General features: G+C 40.8%; 3 protein-coding genes across 3 annotated transcripts in view; all 3 read right to left on the bottom strand.

The window, feature by feature from the left end:
* Positions 1 to 21,832, bottom strand: part of LOC144459639 (uncharacterized) — a 100,903-nt gene that overhangs the window by 6,748 nt on the left and 72,323 nt on the right. The window lies entirely within an intron of this gene.
* On the bottom strand, positions 377 to 9,999 carry LOC117245884 (uncharacterized). Its single transcript, XM_078164745.1, has 4 exons — positions 9,745 to 9,999; positions 6,296 to 7,889; positions 4,490 to 4,499; positions 377 to 3,631 (listed from the first exon to the last, which is right to left on the bottom strand). The coding sequence occupies exons 1-4, from the start codon at positions 9,935 to 9,937 to the stop codon at positions 2,345 to 2,347; spliced, it is 3,084 nt and encodes a 1,027-aa protein (XP_078020871.1). The 5' UTR covers positions 9,938 to 9,999; the 3' UTR covers positions 377 to 2,344.
* On the bottom strand, positions 15,737 to 21,654 carry LOC117245849 (uncharacterized). The gene is made up of 2 exons (XM_033609423.2): positions 21,372 to 21,654; positions 15,737 to 18,052 (listed from the first exon to the last, which is right to left on the bottom strand). Exons 1-2 carry the CDS (start codon positions 21,562 to 21,564, stop codon positions 16,344 to 16,346), a joined length of 1,902 nt encoding a protein of 633 aa, XP_033465314.2. The 5' UTR covers positions 21,565 to 21,654; the 3' UTR covers positions 15,737 to 16,343.

The raw sequence follows: 21,832 nt of genomic DNA, 5'->3' as shown, positions 1-21,832 counted from the left end.
TTTCTGAGGTTCAAAATAAAAGTCACTGTACAGCTGATGATATAGCCATCACCTTCCTCTGTATAGACGGACAACTCGTCACTGATTCTCTTGCAAACTTTAATGGTGAATTCTGGAATTATAAATGAAAAACCCATTCTGTTATCTGAACTCTTTGAAGCATCTGTATTGGACGCCATCTTGCTCAAACAGTGTGACGTGAGCCAGTAAAGAATACAGCTTCCAGGGCAGATGGGTTTTTGAGCGTCAAAATAAAAGTTCAGAAGTGTTACCATAATTAACATAGTGAAGCAGCATTTATGGTTGTGCAACAGAGCCCATGCTGTTGTGAGCATTTTTACTTGCAGTTACACCTCCAAAAAACTAGTCAGCGGTGGAGGTTTCTTAAAAGTGCAGTTTAGTTGATTCAAAACACACATTAAACACACATTAAACATGGCTTAATAGAGACAGTTTCAAACAGTTTCAAGTACACAAATTCACTATAACACGCAGCATTCACAGACAAACACTTGTCTTTTTCTGGACACATTTCCCCCACAAATACAATATGCTAACTTTATGAGCACAAGTCTATGGCATTTTACATTGTATAAATTAGCCTAGCAACTAGCAATCTTTCCCTCCTCTCATATGAAACCAGGGACAACAGCAACATTTAACAAAGGTAACGGCACACAATTTGGCTCCATTACAACTCACAACATTCACTGACTAAACAACTGTCTAATACTTAACACGTTATTCAAACAAATACAAAATGCTAACATTGTTAGCACAAGCCTATGGCACTTTACACTGTATAAATTAGCCCAGCAGCTAGCAGAGATTTCTTCTCCCCCTTCCACCAGACTAAAAATGCTGTTTTTGTGGAGGCTTTATTGTCTTCACAATTTATTGTTTCCTTATCTGTGAAATTAAAATAAATAAAAGCTTTGTTTCCACTGAGGGAAATGGTGTCAGCTTACAGAAACAGACAGGAGGTCTGTGTGACCGCAATGTGTAGTTACATTTCTGGGGAGGTGCACGTCAGGTTATGGCGTCAGCTCTACGTCGACATGGAGCCGACCCTGTAGCTATGGTGTCGATTCAACGCAGAAATAGAAATTCCCTATTATTCAGAAAAACACGCAGGAAGAGAAATGATTAAAATATACTTTTCAAAAGACTGACATGTATTGAGCTTTGAACTTTAGTCCTTAAACTCCAAATAGGTTGTTGGCTGTAACTTTTTGCGTGCTGCCGTCTCAGCTAGGTCTCCCTTGTAAACCAGCCAGAATTTTATCCTGGTTCAATATGGGTTAAATTAAATTAAATTAAATTAAAAGTTTCTGTCCCATGCGCTTTGTCCTTGTCAGATTAAAGTTGTCCAAATACATTTAAAATGCAATGTAGGATATGACCTAATAATACATTTATGGATAAATGGATAACACTGAATAAAACTTAATTGTATTAATTTACTAACACTTTCCCCCTCTCTGACTGACCCCCTTTTGTGCACAGTCGGCAAATTCATGCATCAATATCTCTACATCCATCTGATTAAAATGGAGCTTCTGCCTTTTATTTACCTGTTGCCATGGTGAATCATAGTATCGGAGCTCCATTGATGATGGCTGTTTTCATTCACCGCACTTGAGCTTAACTCAGGGTTGATTAAACTGATTCTGATCAGCTGTTCAGGGCTCCTTGTGTCTCACCACATTTCAATAAACATCCATGAACATGTATATAAATGAAAAAGAAAGAGGGGCAGTGTAGTGGAGGATATTAACTTATGTATGTTGTAATTACGCCCCTAATAGACAAATATGCAAAACATGTAAAGCCTATTGAAGTCAATACAAATAAAAGCAGTTTAGTGAAAGAGTAAACACTGTGAATGACTCAGTTTAAAGATGGTTGGGTGTTGTTAACCATTGTGAAACATTACCAACTCTAAATGCTGTTTGCTCACAGCAGAAGAAGAAAGACATTCTTCCTTTGATGTTTTCATTTCAAACATGTCAACAACTGTTGCTCCAGAGTTTAATCACTGCTGAAAGTTTCATGTGAACCAGCAGTTTTACTGCCGCTGTTGTCGAAGACAGACTTATGACCTTTGACGTGACTGCCTTGTGATTTTTTTGTTTAAAGCTTTTCCCCACACAATGACCAACTGAGGGGTTTCTCCACTGTGTGAATTCTCATGTGCTACTTCTGAGTCTAGCAGACAAACTTTAGCCACAATCAGAAAACCTTGACATTTATGCTTGTAATAATTTTCATATGCTGAAGAGAGACTTAATAATTTTTCAGAAAGTTTTAACAGTACTGATGTTTACTGGTCTCCTTCCAGTCATCACCAGTATTCAGTCTCTGGTTGAAAAAATTCTCCAGTCTTGTCATCAGTCTCAGGTTGTAAACATGTATCTGGATCTGAGCTCCTGGCTGGTTCTGGTCCTTCAAAGTCCTTTCCACCCACTTCTGTTTCCATCTGTTCAGCTGAGCTGCTGGCTGGAGGCTCTGCCTCTCTGTTCTCCTCTGTCGGAGTTTGATGAGTTTGTGAGGACTGACACCCAACACACTGATGGTTTCTGAGTTGGTGAGGCCAAGTGAATCTCTGGTCACAAACACGGCAGCTGAAAGGTTTCTCTCCTGTGTGGGTTCTCGTGTGAACAACTAAGGTTTCCTTGCGCAGGAATCTCTTCCCACACTCAGAGCAGCTGTAAGGCTTCTCTCCTGTGTGGCACCTCATGTGTTTATAAAGATATCCATTATGTGTAAAAGATTTCTTACAGACTGAGCAACTGTAAGGTTTCTCTCCTGTGTGAATCCTCATGTGTTTCTGTAAATGTCCACTCTGTGTAAAAGATTTCTTACAAATTGAGCAACTGAATGGTTTCTCTCCAGTGTGGATTCTCATGTGTCTCTGCAAATCGCCACTCTGCGTAAAAAAGTTATTACAGACTGAGCAACTGAATGGTTTCTCTCCAGTGTGAATTCTCATGTGCTTCTGCAAATCTACAGCTTGTGTAAAAGATCGCTTGCAAACTGAGCAGCTGAATGGTTTCTCTCCTGTATGAATGCACATGTGTCTCTTCAGCTCTGTCTTGCGGCTAAATCTTTTCCCACACTCGGAGCAGCTGAGTGGTTTTTCACCAGCACAACATCTTGAATCATTGACGGGAACTTCAGTATCTTTCAGAATATTTAAACCTGACTGATACTCTCTGTTCTCAGTCCAATCATTGTTACTGTCCTGTGTCTCAGGTTGTATCTGTGTATCTGGATCTGAGTTCCAGACTGGTTCTGGTCCTCCACAGTCCTCTCCATCAGCTCCAGTTTCCACCTGTTCAGTGTGTCTTTGATGAAGCTGTGAGGACTGAGGTTTCTCTTCATCATCTTCACTCTTCACAGGGACAGGAGTGGATATTGACTTGGTGATATCATCCTCCTCCAGCCCCTGAAGCTGTTCTCCCTCCTGACTGATCCAGAGTTCCTCCTGTTCCTCTTTAATGTGTGGAGGCTCTGGGTCCTCCTGGTCCTCTTTAATGTGTGGAGGCTCTGGGTCCTCCTGGTCCACACTGGAGCTCCACTCCTGCTGCTCAGGGGGAACCTCTTCTTTAACCACCAACAGCTGCTGGACGTCTGCAGGAAACAGGAAACACACACACAGATGGTATTGTCACTAAAGAGCTTTTTCCCTCACTTTATGGAATACAAAGGTTATTGATAAACATCTGCAGAACATACAAGTTCATTACCATACAAATGAAAGGAAGCAAAATAATTTAATTAAATTATTTTAATAAGAAAAACATGATGAGTAATAAAGTAATACACAGTAGATGTGCTACCAGCTGTGAGTGGTCACATGACAAAACAACCAGATGGTTGGAGCTGTTGATTTGAACCAAACAGAACCAAGAACAGTGTTTTTGTCATGTATATAGAGTGTTGCAGAAATCAGTCTTCCATCCAGAAAAGAATTAGTACTTTTACACTTGTCTTGAATTCAGTGGGTTGTTGGAGTGGGTTGTTGGTTAGATGCCTGAAATAAGATCCCCACTGGCCCTCCTAGTGGAAATAGTTAGAGTGTGACCTTACTGTGGGGGTGCTTATTTATTAAGGTAGCACAAAGGTTGTGAAACAAGACAACCTGAGATGAACCATGAGGGTATAGCTTGTTGGTAAGAGGGTTAATATAGCTCAAAAGTTAGGCTAAAATTTGGGAAGAGGACAACTGACATGGGCAATTTAAGGAGTCCCTTAAATTCTCACCTCAAGATATCATAAGGTCTGCGGGTACCCACATGTCTCCCCTGAACTTGAGAAGGCTTGTATTTGACAAATGTTTATTTTGCGATCAACATACCCCTCAAAATGTTGTCTTTCTGAAGAAGAGGACACTCAGGCTATTGACACAGCAATGAATCACTTAACATGGATAGATATTAAACACATCTAAACAGGACAACTGTAGAACTCAAAGTGATAACTGTACTGGTATTAGTCTGCACACATCAGAAAATTACTGTACAATAAGAAACTAAAGTACATCAGTATGTGATTCCTCAAGTTTCCATAATGACATAATTTTCAACTATATAAGTAAATTCTTGTTGTTCAGATATAACTTTATGGTTTTGGTGTGACACACCAAGTTCTCCAGAGAAGCTAATGACACCAGAGAAGCTAACAGCACCACAGAAGCTAACGACACCAGAGAAGCTAATGACACCACAGAAGCTAACGGCACCAGAGAAGCTAACGACACCACAGAAGCTAACGGCACCAGAGAAGCTAACGACACCACAGGAGCTAACGGCACCAGAGAAGCTAACGACACCAGAGAAGCTAACGACACCACAGAAGCTAACGGCACCACAGAAGCTAACGACACCAGAGAAGCTAACGGCACCAGAGAAGCTAACGACACCACAGAAGCTAACGGCACCAGAGAAGCTAACGGCACCACAGAAGCTAACGACACCAGAGAAGCTAACGGCACCGCAGAAGCTAACGACACCAGAGAAGCTAACGGCACCAGAGAAGCTAACGGCACCGGAGAAGCTAACGGCACCAGAGAAGCTAACGTGGCTTTAATCGTCGACAGACTGAATATTTATTGAACAAAGCTGCAGTTATATTATTAATAATGAACTTGTAATGTTTAATGAACAAACCTGCTCTGTGTAACCGAAGCTGAGGGTTGAAAACAGCGTCCAGTAGTTTCCGTTGTCGCTCGTTCTCCTCTTTTGATCGACAAAGTTCCTCCTCGTACTCTGCTATCGTTCTTTCAAACAGCCCAAATATCTCTTCAGCAGCCGCATTTAGTCGCTGCTTCACCAACGATCTCAGCATTTGGACTTTAGACATCTTCACACTTTAAAAACACAACAAAGACACTCTGCTGTTTTTCTTCTCTATCGGACGCCATCTTGTTCAGTGTGACGTTGTCCACAGTAAGAATACAGCTTCCGGCATAGGTGAGTTTCTGAGGTTCAAATTAAAAGTCCAGAAGCATTACCGAAATTCAAGATATACTCAGAAATACACACAGGCAGTTCAATGATTAAAATTCAGAAGAATGACATGAACTAAACTTACTTTATTACTGATTATTTATTTGTATTTTAAATATAATATTTATTTACAAACAAAAAGCTTCAAAACATTTCTCATCACAAAGCTCCAAATAAGTTGTTGCTTTTTCTTCTCATGTCAAACTACCAGGTAAGATCAGGACAATGGAGGAAAAAGAAAACCATTACCCTAAAACAAACATCAGACCTGAGGTCTCCCTCCTTCATTTTCAGGTTTAATCTGAGCCAGCTGCATGGATCAAATTAATATCCAGGAAAACACTTAACCTACAGCATGTAAACATCACATCAACATGTTGTCATTCTGTGCTTGTGCACTTTCACATTATGAATGGCAGCAGTGTTAATGATTCATGATTCACTGATGAGGAAATGTCATCAGCTATCTTCAAGTCATCAAGAAGAACCAGGATTAGAATAAGAAATGTTTTAACACACTCAGAACACCTGGACCTAGTTTTTTTTACCGTAATAACTTTCGCACAATGTACTGGGACTTCCTCACTTTACAGAGAGTTTAAACCGGACTGAGGTTCTCTGGTCTCCTTCCAGTCATCATCAGTGTTCAGTCTCAGGTTCAGAAGACTCTCCAGTCTTATCAACAGTCTCATGTTCTAAATGTGTATCTGGATCTGAGTTCCTGGCTGGTTCTGGTCCTCCACAGTCCTCTCCCTCTGCTTCTGCTTCCACCTGTTCAGCTGAGCTGCTGGCTGGAGGTTCCCCCTTTCTCTCCAGTGTGCCTTCTCATGTGTTTTCGTAAACTGCAACTATATGGAAAAGATTTTTCACAAACTGAGCAGCTGTAAGGTTTTTCTCCAGTGTGGCTTCTCATGTGTACTCGTAAATGTCCTTTCTGTGTAAAAGATTTCTTACATACTGAGCAGCTGAATGGTTTCTCTCCTGTATGCGTATACACGTGTTTCTTCAGATCTGTGCTGGTGGGAAATTTTTTCCCACACTCAGAGCAACTAAATGGTTTCTCTCCTGTGTGGGTCCTCATGTGAAACTTTAAACTACCTCGGAGTGTAAAAGATTTCCTACAAATCGAGCAGCTGAATGGTTTCTCTCCTGTGTGGATTCTCATGTGCTTTTGTAAATTTCCATTCAGTGTAAAGGATTTCTCACAAACTGAGCAGCTAAAAGGTCTTTCTCCCGTATGAGTGTTCATGTGGTGCCTTACAATTGACTTGTCGCCAAATTTTTTCCCACACTCAGGGCAGCTAAATGGTTTCTCTCCTGTATGAGTTCTCATATGTGTCTTCAGATGATCGGCTTTACCAAATCTTTTCCCACACTCAGAGCAGCAAAACGGTTTCTCTCCTGTATGAGTTTTCATGTGTTGCCGTAGAAGTTTCTTGTCGCCAAATTTTTTCCCACATTCAGAGCAGCTAAATGGTTTCTCTCCTGTGTGGGTCCTCATGTGAAACTTTAAACCATCTCGGAGTCTAAAAGATTTCTTACAAACCGAGCAGCTGAATGGTTTCTCTCCTGTGTGGATTCTCATGTGCTTTTGTAAATTTCCATTCAGTGTAAAGGATTTCTCACAAACTGAGCAGCTAAAAGGTCTTTCTCCCATATGAGTGCTCATGTGTTGCCTTACAAGTGACTTGTCGCCAATGTTTTTCCCACACTCAGGGCAGCTAAATGGTTTCTCTCCTGTATGAGTTCTGATGTGTGCTTTCAGACATCCAGTTTTACCAAATCTTTTCCCAGACTCAGAGCAGATAAATGGTTTCTCACCAGCACTACATTTCAAATCACTGACAGACACTTCTTCATTTTTCAGAATATTCAAACCTGACTGATATTTTCTTGTCTCATTCCATTCATCACTGTCATCAGTCTCAGGTTCAGAAGACTCTCCAGTCTTGTCATGTGTCTCAGGCTGTATCTGTGTATCTGGATCTGAGTTCCTGGCTGGTTCTGGTCCTCCACAGTCCTCTCCATCAGCTCCAGTTTTCATCTGTTCAGTGTGTCTTTGATGAAGCTGTGAGGACTGAGGTTTCTCTTCATCATCTTCACTCTTCACAGGGACAGGAGTGAAAAGGAAGTTGATGATATCAGCCTCCTCCAGCCCTTGAAGCTGCTCTCCCTCCTGACTGATCCAGAGTTCCTCCTGGTCCTCTTTAATGTGTGGAGGCTCTGGGTCCTCCTGGTACTCTTTAATGTGTGGAGGCTCTGGGTCCTCCTGTTCCTCTTTAATGAGTGGAGGCTCTGGGTCCTCCTGGCCCACACTGGAGCTCCACTCCTGCTGCTCAGGGGGAACCTCTTCTTTAACCACCAGCAGCTGCTGGACGTCTGCAGGAAACAGGAAACACACAGATGTTACAGAGAAATGTTGTCGTTCATTCACATCACAGCTCAAAAACTCCTTACTGAACTTCTACAGATTTCTGAGCATCAAACAGCTTCACAGTGTTCACTCAGCTGTGTCAGGTCTCTATATGACATCTGTAAGTAACAGCAGTATCACTACACTGTACTTCTGAATTTAGACTTTCGGTGCAAAGGCCTGGGCTGAGAAAGGACTATGAGAATGGGGTTCAGAGTTTGTTGTCCTATAGTGCTGTACAACTTCAATTAGCAAATCTTTAATTTGCATCCCTCACTGAACTCAACCCTGACTGTATGGGACAGGCACAAAACTCTTACTCAGCAAAGATGGGAAATAATATTATTTGTATATAAACTCGGCTATAACATATATATTCGAAATTAGTTATTTGATCTCGCTTGAAAAGACAGCACATCTCCGCTACAGCTTAGAGTGGTATTCCTCAAGGAAGCATTCTTGGCCCACTTTTGTTTTTATTATATATGCTTCCACTTGGAAACAATATAAGTAAAAACTTTTTAAAGCTAAATGAAGACAAAATTGAGATTAGTTTAATCGGAACAAAAGCAGCATGAGGAAAAATGCAGTCAGTATTTGGTGGTCTTAGCAACTCCACAGTAACAGCAGCCGCAATAGCTGGGAAAAAAATTGCTAAGCGGCTAAACTGTTACTTACAGTTTTCAGGTGATTTGTTAAAATGGTTGTAGATTTGTGATATGCCAGTTTCCTTTGGCAAACCTGCCACTCGACTTTTTGAGAGTCACCTCAAACTATTCCAGAAGCTTGACTTTGTCAACATCATGAAGTTGCGTGTTTTTCTTGCATATTTTCCTGCCTTGTCTTGTTTTATCAGAATGTCAACGGCAACAATGCTACATCTGGCCTGCCTCTGGCTCCAATCACCAGTTTATTGCACTCTGCTCATGACCAGCGCAGCCATTTACCATTGACCCAGGTAGGCTCGTCTACTCACTGTGCTACCTGTTGGAGCTGAGCTGCCTTCAGGCGGAGTCGGCGCAGCTATCCCTCCACACTAACAACATACCTCTGGAGTCACTTTGGGAACACAAGCGAAATGATGCACAAACCAGCCTTTTGTGTTTCACAGAGACATGGCTTTCTGAGGATGTGGACTTTCATGTGGATGGTTTTAACATCATTCGCTTTGACAGAGATGCAGCCAAAATGTGGAAGTCATTTGGGGTCAGTCAAATATGTTTTATGTAAACCGGAAATAATCAGAGAATTTGAGGGTTCATAAAAAACAAACACATGGTATATGGTATATCAAACATGCAAAAGGAATGTAAGACCATGCAACATAACCAACCAGCAGAGAAGCTAACGGCACCAGAGAAGCTAACAACAACAACAAGAACAACACAAAAGCTAACGACACCACAGAAGCTAACGGCACCAGAGAAGCTAACGACACCACAGAAGCTAACGACAACAACACAAAAGCTAACGACACCACAGAAGCTAACGACACCACAGAAGCTAACGACACCACAGAAGCTAACAACAACAACAACAACACAAAAGCTAACGGCACCGCCGTAGCTAACGACCCCAGAGAAGCTAACGGCACCGCAGAAGCTAACGACACCACAGAAACTAATGACAGAGAAGCTAATGACACCAGAGAAGCTAACGACACTAGAGAAGCTAACGACACCAGAGAAGCTAATGACACCACAGAAACTAACGACACTAGAGAAGCTAACGCGGCGTATAAACGTCGACAGACTGAATATTTATTGAACAAAGCAGCAGTTATATTATTAATAATGAACTTGTAATGTTTAATGAACAAACCTGCTCTGTGTAACCGAAGCTGAGGGTTGAAAACAGCGTCCAGTAGTTTCCGTTGTCGCTCGTTCTCCTCTTTTGATCGACAAAGTTCCTCCTCGTACTCTGCTATCGTTCTTTCAAACAGCCCAAATATCTCTTCAGCAGCCGCAGTTAGTCGCTGCTTCACCAACGATCTCAGCATTTGGACTTTAGACATGTTCACACTGCAAAGTCACTCTACTGACAAGTGTCTACTGGACGCCATCGTCTTTCTTCTTCTTCTTCTTCTTGGCTTTTTATAGCGGTTGTCAAAAACGATAAGGTGCATTACCGCCACCAACTGGTGTGGAGTGTGGATCGGGACTCTATCTCAAATGTTCTCGCTGATAATAAGGGGGGGGGGGGGGGGGGGGGGATCTTAACATGCAGAAAATGTAGACAGTAAATAAAACAAAACTATATTCTCCCAATCAGATTCATTCTCCTAAGATCCAGTAAAAATGCTTGATAACATCTCTGACTTGAACTTCTCTGTAAAATATCTCTTTAATCAAAACTCAACTTCATTTCTATGTAATTACGAGATAATGTGTCGATTTTTTTTAAATTCATTCAGTGGATGCCGTGCCCTTCCGTAGTAAACGATACTTCCGGTCAATGTTTTTCAGAATAAAAGCATTATATGGGTAGACAATGAAGTGCATTGCATTCAATGAAGCGCGCTGATAAGATCTCATAATTACAAAAACGTATGTCGTAATTACAAGACAATGTGTCCTGAATGATCAAATCACAGTCTTGATATTATAGTTTCCCCTCTTCAGGATCTCACCATCCTTCTCATCACACCTACTTTTCTTTGAATTCTATAAAACCATCTGCCTGTTCCTTCTTCTTCACACTGCTTTTGCCACCTTTATTCTGGAATTATAAATGAAATACCCATTCTGTTGTTTGAACTCTTTGAAGCATTTACCAGTGAAGAATACAGCTTGAAGGCTCAGATGGATTTCTGAGCTTCAAAATAAAAGCCCAGAAATTAAAGTAACAGCCTTACTGAAATGAATAAAATACACTTTTTGAAAGAATGACATTTATTGAGCTTTAACTTTCATCCTTTAATTCCAAATAGGTTGTTGTTTCTGAAGCTTTCGACCCCAACCAGGGGAATCTGTTGCTCAGATGTCGATAAATGACTCGTTAAAATGTCTTTTACTATGGTGTGATTTCTTTTCAAGGAGGAGAGATAAAAGAAACATATGTAATAAATGAAGCAGCTTTCAGTTCTTGTGTTGCCTTTATTAAGTTCAAATAATCTGGAAAACACTTTATGCTTTTTACATATCTAAACAACTCAGTTTGAGGACGGACACATTTTAATACATTTTCAGAGACCTGAGTAAACAATGAACCAAATTCAAGAGATGATGAGAGATTGTTTATCTTTCCTTTAGGTTTAAAATGGAAGCTGAAAGTCTGGAATTAAAATCTGATACTTCATCTGTTTTTCGCTGACAAACTGGTTAGTCTGAAGGTGACATTTTTAGACCTTTTTGGTGGATGGCGTGCAGTGAAGGGCTGCAGGCTGGAATTGAGCCTGAGCGGACTGCAAAACTTCGAAGGAAGAGCAACAAGAAAAGAGCGAGAGACACCCCGAAGACAACGACAGTGACAAGGGCGTGGGATCATTCCAAGTTAAAGAGTTAGCATACCACAACAGCACGTCCTCAATGCTACACCATCTAAGTGGAAAACATTCAGTGTGTGCATCGATTCGCTGAGCGACCCGACACAACGTTAACGTCATGTTCAATTGCATTTAATCGGTTATTGTTGGTTGAGATTCATAATGCGTGTGAAGTATGCATGTGTATTATGGCTTTAAAATGGCTGATTAATAACAGAAATCAATGCGATGGCTAACGTTACCTGGCGATGTATTACGCGTATTCGCCAAAATTTGCTCGCGAATACAGCAACACATGGAAAATAAAATGCTGTCGTCAATTTGTTTAAGCCTGAGCTTCATTCATATTGTAAGTCACGCACACGTTAACACATGCGCACCCCTTACTCGCAAGAGCAAATGTGCTGCTCATTTATCTAATTTCTGACTTATCTTATCTTCTTGTATTTATTAACGTTACCCTTAAATAAAGCTAGAGTCATTACATGAAAACATGCAGTATTACTTATCCAATCACATGATAAATCACCAGAATAATCCATAGAATACTTGATTACTAAAATAACTGATAGCTGCAGCCCGAGCAGGGTCACTGCCGAAGCCACCGGACGCCCCCCGAGTCCATGTTTTTATTACAGTTTAACGTTGTAAAAGGGCACCGCCACCTGTGGAGATCTGGGCCCTGTGTCAGAAAGCAGGTTTAGTGAAAACTAGTTTCCTCATTGATTCAGTTCATATCAAGGCCAGATTGAAAGGGCATTAGGACATTAGTTTGTTACTCAGGACTATCCGTAGTTATCGCTGTTACAAACAAACTGTGAAGCCCTCACTCGTCACTGTACGCTTTATTCCAGGGCTGGTCGCCATCTTCAACCTTTCGTAGGCTCAGTCACTGGTATTTGTTCATTTAATAAGCCACACTGAGTAAACTCCCTTTGTACTTTTATGTCCTCTGCTCCTATCACTTGGAATTACCTTCAAAAAGAGTTACAGCTACATGAACTGGTCTCCCTGTCTGATTTTAAACTCCTTGCAAGTACAAGGACGAAAGAGGCGGTTGGGTCTCGTCAATGTGCATAGGTGTCCTAATTGTTTTGATGTTTTATATTGTGTGGCTGTTGGCTGTAATTTTTTTGTGTGCTGCTGTCTCGGCCAGGTCTCCCTTGAAAAAGAGCCGGGACTTACTTGGTTAAATATGGGGTGAATCATCGACTATATTTTTCATCTTCAGTTGCCGTCCCCTGCATTATGTCTGTCAGATTAAAGCTGTACAAATATATTTAAAACATAATGTAGGCTATGACGTAATAATAAATTGTAGGGCTGTCCTGAATGCCATTTTTTGATTGTATTGCGGAGTTTTGCACAGCGGCGACTGGATCTTTGCTCTCAAACCACAAAAAAATGTGATGGCACAACAGTCTCCTTCAGTACATTATTCTATGCTTTCTTTTGATGCAATAAAATGGTTAATCAGCAGTGACGTGCACTGTAGACCTGATGCGCTGCTGGTTCTGCCGGCCTGAATAGAATATAATGTCTATAGCCTTACTGTTGTGTACAGCCTTATAGACTGAGCTGAGTAGTGATGTGCGGGTCGACCCGTAACCCGCAGGTCCCGCAAATGGACCTGCGGGTCGGCCAGCAGTGATCGTCTGTTGAATCGGTCTGTAAATGATATTTTGACATTATTGGCTATCACTGTCATGGCATCCGAAGGTACTGATGCGTTGAGCAGGTGACAGTCCGCGGCTGTTTTCAAAACACACTTGTGTCACGCACGCCAAAAGAAACTTGTTGAAACTTTAAACAATAATTTATTGTACAAAACGGGGGAAACAAACGTTGACAAAAATGGTTCCATAATTCATGTTAAATTCAAAAGATAACGAAAAAACAGCTACAAGTTAGAGGGAATAGTGATAAAGTGGTAAAACTTGACATTGATCCACAGCCTCAGACGGATGCGCTCAAGCCTGCCATGTGCACAAGCTCAGCAGGCTATACTATATTTTCACATTTTTAACAATGCAATTTAAAAGTTTTGATGTTTATTGATAACCTACATTTACCAACAACAAAAAGACTACATTTAGCACCAAAAAAATACGTAAAAAAAATAAAAATAATAATAATTAAAAAAGTAAATAACGAATATCGAATACCAAATTTTCATAACGAATACCTACCCATAGAAACGAATATTCGAATATCCGAATATTTGGGTACAGCCCTAATAAATTGATGGATAAATAATACTGAATAAAACTTAACTGTATTTATTTTTTGACACTTTATCACACTCTGACTCAGACCCTTTTTTTGATAAATGTACGCAGTGTGCTTATTTATGCATTAATATTTCTATGTACAACTGATTAAAATGGAGCTTCGGCCTTTCATTTAGTTTGTTAACGTTTCTGAAACAGACCCCTGTTCACACAGGGCTCCTTGTGTCTCGCCACATGTCAATAAACATTAATGAACATACATATAGACATACATATATATATATATATACATATATATATATATATATATATATATATACATATATATATATATATACATATATATATATATATATATATATATATATATATATATATATATACATACATATATATATATATATATATATATATATATATATATATATATATATATATATATATATATATATATATATATATACAGTACAGGCCAAAAGTTTGGACACACCTTCTCATTCAATGCGTTTTCTTTATTTTCATGACTATTTACATTGTAGATTCTCACTGAAGGCATCAAAACTATGAATGAACACATGTGGAGTTATGTACTTAACAAAAAAAGGTGAAATAACTGAAAACATGTTTTATATTCTAGTTTCTTCAAAATAGCCACCCTTTGCTCTGATTACTGCTTTGCACACTCTTGGCATTCTCTCCATGAGCTTCAAGAGGTAGTCACCTGAAATGGTTTCCACTTCACAGGTGTGCCTTATCAGGGTTAATTAGTGGAATTTCTTGCTTTCTCAATGGGGTTGGGACCATCAGTTGTGTTGTGCAGAAGTCAGGTTAATACACAGCCGACAGCCCTATTGGACAAGTGTTAAAATTCATATTATGGCAAGAACCAATCAGCTAACTAAAGAAAAACGAGTGGCCATCATTACTTTAAGAAATGAAGGTCAGTCAGTCCGGAAAATTGCAAAAACTTTAAATGTGTCCCCAAGTGGAGTCGCAAAAACCATCAAGCGCTACAACGAAACTGGCACACATGAGGACCGACCCAGGAAAGGAAGACCAAGAGTCACCTCTGCTTCTGAGGATAAGTTCATCTGAGTCACCAGCCTCAGAAATGGCAAGTTAACAGCAGCTCAGATCAGAGACCAGATGAATGCCACACAGAGTTCTAGCAGCAGACCCATCTCTAGAACAACTGTTAAGAGGAGACTGCGCGAATCAGGCCTTCATGGTCAAATAGCTGCTAGGAAACCATTGCTAAGGAGAGGCAACAAGCAGAAAAGATTTGTTTGGGCCAAGAAACACAAGGAATGGACATTAGACCAGTGGAAATCTGTGCTTTGGTCTGATGAGTCCAAATTTGAGATCTTTGGTTCCAACCGCCATGTCTTTGTGAGACGCAGAAAAGGTGAACGGATGGATTCCACATGCCTGGTTCCCACTGTGAAGCATGGAGGAGGAGGTGTGATGGTGTGGGGGTGTTTTGCTGGTGACACTGTTGGGGATTTATTCAAAATTGAAGGCACACTGAATCAGCATGGCTACCACAGCATCCTGCAGCGACATGCCATCCCATCCGGTTAGCGTTTAGTTGTACGATCATTTATTTTTCAACAGGACAATGACCCCAAACACACCTCCAGGCTGTGTAAGGGCTATTTGACCAAGAAGGAGAGTGATGGAGTGCTGCGGCAGATGACCTGGCCTCCACAGTCACCGGACCTGAACCCAATCGAGATGGTTTGGGGTGAGCTGGACCGCAGAGTGAAGGCAAAGGGGCCAACAAGTGCTAAACACCTCTGGGAACTCCTTCAAGACTGTTGGAAAGCCATTTCAGGTGACTACCTCTTGAAGCTCATCGAGAGAATGCCAAGACTGTGTAAAGCAGTAATCAGAGCAAAGGGTGGCTATTTTGAAGAAACTAGAATATAAAACATGTTTTCAGTTATTTCACCTTTTTTTGTTAAGTACATAACTCCACATGTGTTCATTCATAGTTTTGATGCCTTCAGTGAGAATCTACAATGTAAATAGTCATGAAAATAAAGAAAACGCATTGAATGAGAAGGTGTGTCCAAACTTTTGGCCTGTACTGTATATATATATATATATATATATATATATATATATATGAATAAATGAAAAAGAAAGAGGGGCAGTGTAGTGGAGAATATTAACTTATCTATGGTTTAAATATAACCTAAAATAGATAAATATGCAAAACATGCAAAACCTATTGAAGTCAACTATCAACTCCTGTATACAAATAAGAGCCGTCTCAGGTTAAAGATGTTTGGGATAGTCTAATGTCAAACTATAAAAAAAGGTTACGAGACATCAATAAGAGCCAGGATCAACATTTTCAGGGTAAGACATTACCAAAATCTAAATGCTGTTTGCTCACAGCAGAAGAAAGACATTTCTCATTTCAAACATGTCTACAACTGTTTCATCACTGTAAAAAGTTTCATCTGAACCAGCAGATTTACTGCCACTGCTGACACACTTATGACCTCTGATGTGTGACTGCCTTGTGAATTTTTTGTTTAAACCTTTTCCCACACACTGAGCAGCTAAAGAGTTTCTCCCTTAACTAACTCTTTTTTTTTTTTTTTTTGCCAGTAGCAGGTGTCATGCGACGCACAGGGACTTCACCATTTTTCAGAGAGTTTATCCCTGACAGAGGTTCTGTGATCTCCTTTCAATCATCACCAGTGTTCAATCTCAAGTTGAAAAAAGTCTCCAGGCTTGTCCTCAGTCTCAGGTTGTAAATGTGTATCTGGATCTGAGCTCCTGGCTGGTTCTGGTCCTCCACAGTCCTCTCCATCAGGTTCTGCTTTTATCTGTTCAGCTGAGCTGCTGGCTGAAGGCTCTGCCTCTCTGTTCTCCTCAGTCTGAGTTTGATGAGACTGTGAGGACTGACATCCAACACACTGGTGGTTTCTGAGCTGTTTAGACCAAGTGAATCTTTGGTCACACACGGTGCAGCTGTAAGGTTTCTCTCCTGTGTGGGTTCTCGTGTGATGAATTAAGGTTTGTTTGCGAAGGAATCTTTTGCCACACTCAGAGCAGCTGTAAGGTTTCTCTCCTGTGTGGATCATTATGTGTTTCTGTAATATTCCATTCAGTGAAAAAGATTTCTTGCAAACTGTGCAGCTGAATGGTTTCTCTCCTGTGTGGGTTTTATTGTGTGTTTCTAACTGTCCACGATATGTAAAAGACTTCTTACAAACTGAGCAGCTGAATGGTTTCTCTCCTGTGTGGCCTCCAATGTGTTTCTGTAAGCTTGCACTCTGTGAAAAAGATTTGTTACAGAATGAGCAGCGGAATGGTTTCTCTCCAGTGTGGCTTCTCATGTGTACCCGTAAATGTCCACCCTGTTTAAAAGATTTCTTACAAACTGGACAGCTGAAAGATCTCTCGTCTGTATGAGTGCTCATGTGTCTCTTCAGATCTGACCTGGTGGAACATTTTTTCCCACACTCAGAGCAGCTAAAACGTTTCTCTCCGATGTGACTCCTCATGTGTATCAGTAAATCTACACTCTCTGTAAAACATGTCTTACAAACTGAGCATCTAAAGGGTTTTTCTCTTGTATGAATGCTCATGTGTCTCTTCAGAGGTGATTTAGTGCGAAATCTTTTCCCACACACAGAGCAGCTGTAAGGTTTCTCTCCTGTATGGATTCTCATGTGTTTCTGTAAACCTCCACGCTCATTAAAACCTCTCTTACAAACTGAACAGCTGAAAGGTTTTTCTCCTGTGTGAGTGTTCATGTGTCTCTGTAATTGTCCCCTTTGTGTAAAAGACTTTGTACAAACTGAGCAGCTGAATGGTTTCTCTCCTGTATGAGTTCTCATGTGTCTCTTCAGATCTGTCCTGCGGCCAAATCTTTTCCCACACTCAGAGCAGCAAAATCGTTTCTCACAACCAGTACATGTCCAATCACTGTCAGAGACTTCATCATTTTTCTGAGAGTTTAAACCTGACTTGGGTTCTCCGGTCTCCGTCCAATCATCAACACTTTCATCAGTCTCAGGTTCAGAAGACTCTACAGTGATGTCACGAGCCTCAGGTTGTAAATGTGTATCTGGATCTGAGTTCCTGGCTGGTTCTGGTCCTCCACAGTCCTCAATTTCAACTTCTATTTCCATCTGTTCAGTTGGTCTTTGATGAAGCTGTGAGGACTGAGGTTTCTCTTCATCATCTTCACTCTTCACAGGGACAGGAGAGAATGTGAACTTTATGACATCATCCTCCTCCAGCCCTTGAAGCTGCTCTCCCTCCTGACTGATCCAGAGTTTCTCCTTTTCCTCTTTAATGTGTGGAGGCTCTGGGTCCTCCTGGTCCACACTGGAGCTCCACTCCTGCTGCTCAGGGGGAACCTCTTCTTTAACCACTGACAGCTGCTGGACGTCTGCAGGAAGCAGGAAACAGGAAACACACAGATGTTACAGAGAAATGTTGTCGTTCATTCACATCACAGCTCAAAAAGATCTCTGAGCATCAAACAGCTTCACAGTGTTCACTCGTTCACAAGTGTGACAACTGGCAGCTTGATTAAATAAAGTGCTGGCCATGAAATCGATATATTGCCCAGCTCCAGAACAACCCAGCATAATTAATGTTGTGGACCATTTAAAGCCACCTTCCCAATACAGTGGCATGCAAAAGTTTGGGCACCCCGGGTCAAAATTTCATTTACTATAAAGAGTTAAGTAAGTACACGATGAACTTATAAACAGTCTGACTCCTGAAACCTCGTCCCAACAATCAGCAGCCATGGGCTCCTCTAGCTGCCTAGCACTCTGAAAACTAAAAGACCTGATGAAGACTAGAAGAAGATAGCAAAGTGTTTTCAGATAGCTGTTTCCTCAGTTCATAATTTCATTCAGAAATGGCAGTTAACAGAAACTGTGGACGGTCAAGCTGAGGTCTGCTCGTAGGATTATTAGAAAGGCAAATCAAAACCCTTGTTTGACTGCAAAAGACCTGCAGGAAGATTTCTCAGACTCTGGAGTGGTGGTGCACTGTTCTACTGTGCAGACACACCTGGACAAATGTGACCTTCATGGAAGAGTCATCAGAAGAAAACCTTCCCTGTGTCCTCACCACTAAATTCAGCCTCAGACATTTGCAAAGGAACATCTGAACAAGCCTGACAAATCCTGGAAACAAATCCTGTGGACTGATGAAGTTTAAATAGAACGTTTTAGACAAAATGAGCAAAGGTGTGTTTGGAGAACAAACTGTTAAACACGGGGGTGGATGGATGATGTTTTGGGCTTGTGTTGCAGCCAGTGGCACGGGGAACATTTCACAGGTAGAGGGAAGAATGGATTCAGTTGAATATCAGACATCACAGCATCTGTAAAAAAGCTGAAGAAGAGAGGATGGCTTCTACAACAGGACAATGATCCTAAACACACTTTCAAATCCATAATGGACGACCTCAAGAGGAGCCAGCTGAAGTTTTTGCCATGGCCCTCACAGCCACCCGACCAAACATCATTAAAAATCTGTGGATAGAGCTCAAAAAGCAGAGCATGAAGACAGCCCAAGAATCTCACAGAGCTAGAAGCCTTTTGCAGGAAGAACAGGTGAAAATCCTCCAAACAAGAACTTAAAGACTCTGAGCTGGTTACAAGAAGTGTTTAGAAGCTGTGATACTTGCCAAAGGGGGTGCTACAAAGTACTGACCATGCTCAAACTTTTGCTTCAGGCCCTTTTCCTTTTTTGTCATTTTGAAACTGTAGAAGATTGAAATTACAAAGTAATCTTACTGAAAATACTGAAGAAATGTTTCATCTTAAACTTCCTGCCTTTTAGAGATCAGTTCACCTTCTACATAACTACTCACACTACACAAAATTTTGACCAGGAGTGCGCAAAGTTTTGCATGCTAGTGTATGTAATGTTAGTTTCCAGCATTAGCTAACTTCATGCTGTTTCTCAACTCAGTCACCAGTGGTGGAAAGCAGCTAAGTTGAATTACTTAAGTAAAATTTTACTTTAGACCTAAAATTTCACTTTAAATAATTTTATTTAAGTAAAATTAAAGGGATAGTGCACCCAAAAATGAAAATTCAGCCATGATCTACTCACCCATATGCCGAGGGAGGCTCTGGTGAAGTTTCAGAGTCCTCACAACACTTGCGGAGATCCAAGGGGAGAGGAGGTAGCAACACAACTCCACCTAATGGCTGACGGCGAGTTCTTGGACGTTTTAATCTGGGTCACCATCAGCCATTAGGTGTGCAGTTGTGTTGCTACCTCCTCTCCCCTCGGATCTCCGAAAGTGAAGTGAGGACTCTAAAACTTCACCTGAGCCTCCCTCGGCATATGGGTGAGTAGATAATGGCTGAATTTTCATTTTTGGGTGCACTATCCTTTTAAAGCAATAGACACATTAATGCTTCAATAAATGGCTATATCTGCATTCAAAATAAGGTTTTGACACAGAGAATATACTCAATATATAATGAAGATAAAATAGGGAGTGCTGCACTGAGTAAGTATAGTTAGTTGTAAAAAAATTAGGTGCTCTTCACGGATGGGGCAAAGAGTCACTTAAAAATAAAACAAACACCCGACCAGTTGACTCAGTGTAAAAGTCCACAGTACAGGCAGGCAGTCCAAAAATGCACCTGAGGCACTCTGACTGTAGTTTATTAATACACGGTAAACCAACACGTTCCAACGAGAGAGTCTTCATCAAGGTGTAAAATGAATTGGAAACAGGTGTGCAATTAAAGTGCTCATGTCATGTTACACAGGTCACATGATATGTTAGTGTAGCCCTACTAGACAAAAAAACAACACACTGACAGAAATTGCAAATAAAAATGACATAAATGTATCCTATAAATAATTAACATGCTTAATAACAAGGAAAAAGATTCAATGTCAAATAAAGAAAAAAGAAACAGTGAAATAAAATAAGAATTATTAAATATTGTGACAAACCTGCACATAAAGTGGCAGAAACTGAAAAATATAAGAACTGTATGACAAAGACATTAAACAATGTGTGAACGGACAACAAACGCAAAACATTTATAACGCTGAAATATGTATAAAGTGTATAGCTCGTGATAACTGAAAAAGGATTTAAACTTAAATATTCAAAGGCAGGAAAAACTTTATACGGCATCGCCCTCAGTAATATATGAAAACATGTCATCAGTGATATTGTACACTTAAAAGAGAGCGTATACAAACACTCAGCTAACGACACCAGAGAAGCTAACGACACCAGAGAAGCTAACGGCACCACAGAAGCTAACGACACCAGAGAAGCTAACGACACCAGAGAAGCTAACGGCACCACAGAAGCTAACGACACCAGAGAAGCTAACGACACCACAGAAGCTAACGGCACCAGAGAAGCTAACGACACCACAGAAGCTAACGGCACCAGAGAAGCTAACGGCACCACAGAAGCTAACGACACCACAGAAGCTAACGGCACCAGAGAAGCTAACGGCACCACAGAAGCTAACGACACCAGAGAAGCTAACGATACCACAGAAGCTAACGGCACCACAGAAGCTAACGGCACCACAGAAGCTAACGACACCAGAGAAGCTAACGGCACCACAGAAGCTAACGGCACCACAGAAGCTAACGGCACCAGAGAAGCTAACGTGGCTTTAATCGTCGACAGACTGAATATTTATTGAACAAAGCTGCAGTTATATTATTAATAATGAACTTGTAATGTTTAATGAACAAACCTGCTCTGTGTAACCGAAGCTGAGGGTTGAAAACAGCGTCCAGTAGTTTCCGTTGTCGCTCGTTCTCCTCTTTTGATCGACAAAGTTCCTCCTCGTACTCTGCTATCGTTCTTTCAAACAGCCCAAATATATCTTCAGCAGCCGCAGTTAGTCGCTGCTTCACCAACGATCTCAGCATTTGGACTTTAGACATTTTCACACTTTAAAAACACAACAAAGACACTCTGCTAACACCTGCTTCTACTGGACGCCATCTTGTCCAAACAGGATAAAGTTAGCCACAGGAAAGAACACAGCTTCCGGGGCATATATGTTTCTGAGCTTCAAAATAAAAGTCCAGAAGTTTTACCGAAATTACAGGTTTTCTCAGAAAAACACACAAGAGTTCTTTAATAAGTTGTTTTATACTCCAGTAAACACTGTGAATTACGCAAATTCAATTTGTTTGGGAGATTATTCTT

The sequence above is a fragment of the Epinephelus lanceolatus genome, chromosome 22, assembly GCF_041903045.1.
Source record: "Epinephelus lanceolatus isolate andai-2023 chromosome 22, ASM4190304v1, whole genome shotgun sequence".
Lineage (NCBI taxonomy): Eukaryota > Metazoa > Chordata > Actinopteri > Perciformes > Serranidae > Epinephelus > Epinephelus lanceolatus.
This window is presented reverse-complemented; position numbering and strand designations above follow the sequence as displayed.